General features: G+C 33.9%; 1 protein-coding gene across 1 annotated transcript in view; it reads left to right on the top strand.

Moving 5' to 3' along the window:
• LOC107564057 (transmembrane protease serine 13-like) overlaps window positions 1-6,076 on the top strand; it is a 19,147-nt gene extending 13,071 nt beyond the window's left edge. The window contains exons 5-12 of the mRNA XM_016249053.1: window positions 178-273; window positions 375-418; window positions 635-797; window positions 2,296-2,465; window positions 2,632-2,730; window positions 3,357-3,499; window positions 5,068-5,223; window positions 5,333-6,076. Of these exons, the coding sequence (XP_016104539.1) occupies window positions 178-273; window positions 375-418; window positions 635-797; window positions 2,296-2,465; window positions 2,632-2,730; window positions 3,357-3,499; window positions 5,068-5,223; window positions 5,333-5,347 (886 nt within the window). The 3' untranslated portion in view covers window positions 5,348-6,076. The remainder of the gene's footprint in view (window positions 1-177; window positions 274-374; window positions 419-634; window positions 798-2,295; window positions 2,466-2,631; window positions 2,731-3,356; window positions 3,500-5,067; window positions 5,224-5,332) is intronic.
• The last annotated feature ends 277 nt before the right edge of the window (window positions 6,077-6,353 follow it).

Here is a 6,353-nt window from a genome sequence, read left to right on the forward strand (position 1 = left end):
AGTACAGGTTTGGAACCATATGAGCAAAAATTATAAGAGATTTATCGTTTTTGGGTGAACTATCACCTTAATGCGTTAATGGATCTGAACTCAGTGGTCCATATATAACCAAATATGAATCTTGTCCCAACAACAACTATATTAATATAACTGATGCCTCGGGGTTCTGTGCCTTAGGTCTTATGCATCAAATCCAGTGGATAGCAAGATGTCTGTAGCCCTTACTGTAGGACCGAGATCAGCCAAACTAATACAGGGTCTGGTCAATGTCAGGTAAGACTAGATTATATCAGAGCAGATGTTTTGTTTTGTCAAGATAACAGTCCCCTTAATAGTACATAATGTATTTTTGTGATTTTTGTTTGTTTGTTCAGTTTGGGCTGTCAGGATGAGAAAGCAGTCTCACTTGAATGCACAGGTAGGAATACATCTATTTTTTATTAAACTACCAGTCATATTTAGTCTCAGTTTATGTCTAATTACTGTGATGCATAACTAAATGATACACGTGATACATCAGCGTAAACCTTATTAGCTATATTTGTTAATGAGACATTGTGTGGATGAATTACTGGATGATTCTTCCCATGTTGAACAATGGAATTAAGAGTTTTTTTTATTTCTTTTTTTTCAGACTGTGGCAAGCAGCAAAGTGCCTCCAGGATCATAGGGGGCAGCACCTCTCAGATTGGCCAGTGGCCTTGGCAGGTTAGCCTGCATTACACTGGAAGCCATGTTTGTGGTGGATCACTTGTCTCTCCAGACTTTGTTGTGTCAGCTGCCCATTGCTTCCAAGGGTTGGTATTCAGTCATTCGGCTGGTGATGGGAGGAACATGTAATCAATTAAATGTAATCTGAAAATAATTAAGTACCATAGAGGTTTTATATAATTGTGTGTGTGTTTGGGAAACTGTCAATTAGAAGCAATCAAATATAATTCTCCTTTTGTGTAATATATGTGAAAAAGTATTCAAATTAAATTCATTGAACAATGAACCTACACAATAAAACTTATCCAAAATCAGTGAAAACCATCAGATACTCCAACGCTATCGCATGACCAATTTGTATGTATTTTACGAGGTGGCTAATTTGTATGAATTAGTATGACCTCACTCGTAGGATTTTGTACGTTTTCTGTTAGGGGTAGGTTTAGGGCAGGGTTAGGGGTGGTCATTCGTATGAAATCCTTTGAATTTGCCACCTCGTAAAATACATATGATTTTTCGCAATACGTACACATTTCTATGAGCCAGGGTTCAAGGTTTCATTCATGGTTTCAGATCAATGGCATCCAGCACAGAACCATCATTACTTTGAACATTTTTTAAACCAGGGTTCGAAAACAGTATGACATAACGAAGCCTCGTTTGCTGAAGTCACATGACTTGGCAAGTTCGTTACAAGCTCCAAATATCTGATTCAAAACAAAATATTTGCAAATGTTTCAAAGCTTCATGAAGCAGGGTTTCAAAAGCGCCCTTCACTACATTCAGCACAAATTAACAGTCATGTTTATTCATTTGAAGGACACTTTAAAGGGGTCATGAACTGTCTTTTTTATTATTTTGTACTGTTCTCTGTGGTCCAGTTATAATGTTATCAAAATGTTTACATACAAAAAAGTGGGCCTAATAGGCTATTTTCTCTCCTATGTTTGATCCTGAAATGAATCCGTGGTAAAATGAAGTGAACAAAGGACCAAGTTCTTACTGACGTGGCACTTAATTAAAAATAAAATTCATCAAATAAATTTTAGCGTTTGGTTTCTGCATAGACCTTCGTTTGCCGCTGTCTTCATTTAACTACATGCATGAATCGGTGGGCGGGGCTAAACAGGCAGTGATGTAGAAGCAGGCGTTGATCTTCTTCTGTGGAGGCGGTGTTTAGCCACACTACTACATCATAAAGTGGCACATTCTACTACCTATAAGCTTTTTTTAGACTAATTATAAAGTTTTGATTTCTGAAATTTACAGGATGTTTTTTTAAAGCACAATGACCTCTTACATATCAAAAGATCGAGGGAATTTTGATTTCTCCGTTCATGACCCCTTTAAGCATTGAATTTAGCCTGCATGTGCATATCCCTTGGAACTGAACACACTGGTGTTGCTAATCTAATGCTCTAGAAGTTTAGCAACAGGAACTAACTTGTTCAATAGCAAATGTTTATTATTTTTAGTTGCTTTGATTTTCAGCAAGTATTTAGAACTTATTTTAATCATTATTTTTTTCCCATTATAACATTTATTGAGATAAACATGTTTTTTTTTTGTTGTTGTTGATCACAGCTCAATGAGGAATTCTGGAAATTGGCGTGTCTATGCTGGGGCTATTTCCCAGAGTGCCCTTCAGATACCCTACCTTGTGAAGAAGATCATAGTGAATGAGAACTACAACCGTAACAACAATGATTATGATGTCGCCTTGCTGAAACTCAGTAGTCCTGTTACCTTCTCCAGTGAGTTGGGTTTTCTTGATGAAATAATTCCCCCTAAAATGAAATTTTTTTTTCTACAGTGAAACCATTTAGCGCCCATAAAGTACCATAAATATAGCATTTATGGTGTATGACTCTATATATATATTCCAAATATTCTATAGAAACATTTCTCTTCTCATTCCAGGCACTGTGCATCCAGTTTGCTTTCCTACATTTGACCAAACCTTTTCTGATGGATCAGAGTGCTGGACATCTGGCTTTGGAACAACACAAGAGGGAGCAGGTACAGACAGATAAAAATGAGAAACAATATATAATGTTTTAATAATGTATGTAATAACTTAATAATATAATAATTATTAAAATTGTAAAATACTGTATGTATATATTATAATAATATTGTGTTGCCTTTATATAATGTTGATATTGTAATATATACTGTATATATATATATGTATATATATTATTATTTTTTTTTTCCCCAAATAGGACAATTTTGATGAGAATAATAAGAATTACCAGTAAATTAAAAAGTAAAGCATCTGAACACATTACGGTCATTAGAAATTGGGTGGTAAATCGTAACAATAATGCCACAATACAAAAAAAAATAAATACAAATCTTAGTCTTCCTAACAAATTACTATATTTTCTTTATGCAAAAAAATGCAATGTATATTATTATTTATATAAGAACTATTATTAAAATATTATTATAAAATAATAATGCATTGAACAATTAAAACCTTTTATTTTTATTTTATTTATTTATTTTTTATTCATACTTTACAGTTTGAAAATGCGGATTTGATCTTAGAAATCTGGCCATGTTACAGCTTTCAGTGTCTATTGTCTTCTTTGGAGCTTTTAGCTGACCTTTGACTGTGAGCGTTTCCTTTGCTCTCACAGACCGTGCCTCTACAAGCCTCATGGAAGTGACAGTGAATATCATCAACACGCGTCTGTGTAACAGCAGTCAGGTGTACCGTGGGGCCATCACCAAGAATATGATATGTGCCGGTGATATGAATGGGGGCCGGGACTCCTGTCAGGTGGGTCTACCTAAGCTACAAGAGAACAAGTGACCTCAGGCAAATACATTATTCACTGGCCAAGTCTCGCCCAGTGCTCCTTTGTCTCATGACATTGATTTATTCTGGTTTGGGCAAATGCTTTATGCTGTTGTTCATAGTGCTACAACTGTTTTTTTATTCAACCAAGTATGTAGTGCATGATGAAATTTGCTTTAAGAACTACTTTCTATAAAAATTATAATGGGTCAATGACATTACACCCATTTTATTCAGTCTCATTAATTATTCAAAAGAAAAAAACTTGAGAAGTTATGTAATCTTTTATTATTTTTTGTAAAAAAAAAATATTTTGCCATATGATGGAACTAACATAAAACAGGAAAATATATCAACAGGAGGAGCAATGCCAATAAGTCTCTAAATGTGACCTTTTAAAATATAGTTTAGACTGCAAAATGTCATGTGGTGCAACTCATCAACAGACATGAGGATTTTTATGAAATAATTGGTTATAATTGTTTAAAAAACTGTTTATATAAAATAATTCATATAAAATACTTTTGTTTTGGAAATAAACTTGTATAGATATTTTTTTTTAGCAATATACACTACCAGTCAAAAGTTTTTGAACAGTGAGATTGTTTTAATGTTTTTTTAAAGAAGTCTCTTCTGATCACTAAGCCTGCATTTATTTGATTCAAAGTACAGCAAAAACAGTACAATTTTGAAATATTTGTACTATTTAAAATAACTGTTATCTATTTGAATATATTTTAAAATGTAATTTATTCCTGTGATTTCAAAGCTGAATTTTTAGCATCATTACTCCAGTCACATGATCCTTCAAAAATCATTTGAATATTCTGATTTGCTGCTCAAAAAACATTTATTATTATTATTATTATTTTCCAGGTTTATTTGATGATAAGTTCAGAAGAACAGCGTTTATCTTAAATAGAAATTTTTAGTAACATTCTAAATGTCTTTATCATTTCTGATATATTTATAGCATCCTTGCTAAATAAAAGTATTAATTTCTATAATTGATTTCCCGAAAAATCTTTCTATTCATCAAAGAATCCTGAAAAAAATTTACTCAACTATTTTAAATATTGATAACAATAATAATAATAACAATAATAATAAATTATAAAAAATCTGCATATTAGAAGGATTTCTGAAGGATCATGTGACACTGAAGACTTGAGTAATGGTGCTAAAAATTTTGCTTTGGTCACAGCAATAAATTACATTTTAAAATGTACTCAAATAGTAAGCAGTTATTTTAAATAACAACAAAAATATATTTCTCAATATTACTGCTTTTGCTCTATTTTGGATCACATAAATGCAGGCTTGGTGAGCAGAAGAGAATTCTTAAAAAAAAATAATAATCTTACTGTTCAAAAATGTTTGACTGCTAGTGTAGACTGAAAATGAGTACTGTTCAAAATAACTATTAATTTATTTTATACTTATACTTTTATACTATTTACTGTTTTTAATAATTGTTATACATGCTTGTTCACAATGATCTGAAGTCCATGTTCCATTTGCTTTCTCTCTGTCCTTGTCTTTGGTCTCAGGGGGACAGTGGTGGTCCGCTGGTGTGCAAGGGGGATAATAACCGCTGGTATCTGGCTGGAATTACGAGTTGGGGAGCTGGATGTGGACAAAGACAAAGACCAGGAGTATATAGCAGAGTGACCAGCCTTCTGCCCTGGATCTACAGCAAGATGCAGGTAAGCTGGACAACATGGTCCAACATGAGGCCACATAGTTTGTTAATTCATAATATTGTTATTTCACAACCATACTTTCTTTTAACCTGTCTATATCTTGCTATCTTAGCAAGAGAAGCCCTGATGCCTCTTTTCTGTATGATGAGTCCATTCCTGATGACAACAGTGGACACAGCGAAAAAGATGAAGGACAGAGCAATGCACTTTGACATGGGACAATGTTGCAATATATGTAGCCACAATTGGACAAAGAAAAACAGACTTTACTAATCCCACATTCTCAAGTAAGAAAACAATAACACAACTCAACTTGATAAAGCAGAGCTGCAGGCATTGAGGACCCTGTGGTCCACTTCTGTCGCTGTGCTTTCCTCGTTCTTTACTTTGCATTTGTACTGTAAGTTCAGGGCACAGCCGCTGAATCTGAGCCTTTGTTGCCTCTTTGTATTGGTATCCTTGGTACTTGGTATCCTTGCACTGATTCTACAAAATAATATTGGGAGTATTTTGAAAATATGTATTTAATAACCAAAGGGGTGTTCATTTTGTTTGAAAATCAGTGTCTATGAACTACGATAAAATGTGGTTGTATTGTTTTAGCCTATGTGAAGGGTTCGTCCTTCTCTATTTCTGATTCATACTGTTTCTTTATAAATCATGCCAGAATGGATACAGTTTGAGCTTTATTCTCTGATTGCAACAAATTAATATACGGGAGAATGGGGCTAGCTATGAAAAATGCTGTATCTCATTAGGCTGTAACCACTATGGCACATTCAGATTTCCAGTGCAACACTTCAGCTGAAAGAGTGTGAGGAAAGATATGTAAACAATTTTGGCAACTATTTTACAATAAAAAGAACCATTAAAACATTAAGTTAAACTTTTTTTTTTTGTTACATTGTGTTATTTTAGCATTATGTGATTGTGCTATGTGGACTCTATTTTTCAGGTGGTCATCTACAGCAGTGATTCTCAACCTTTTTTGAGTACTGGACCCCCATAATATCTCAAACCAACCTCATGGACCCCCGCCCCCTATTGCTATTGATGTGTTTTTGTGCTGTCCATTTTTCTTAGCTCTTCTGGTGTCAGGTCCACTGATAGATGGCCTATCAAGCCACCTGTCC

The sequence above is a fragment of the Sinocyclocheilus grahami genome, unplaced genomic scaffold, assembly GCF_001515645.1.
Source record: "Sinocyclocheilus grahami isolate Dianchi unplaced genomic scaffold, SAMN03320097.WGS_v1.1 scaffold905.1, whole genome shotgun sequence".
Classification (NCBI taxonomy): Eukaryota; Metazoa; Chordata; class Actinopteri; order Cypriniformes; family Cyprinidae; genus Sinocyclocheilus; species Sinocyclocheilus grahami.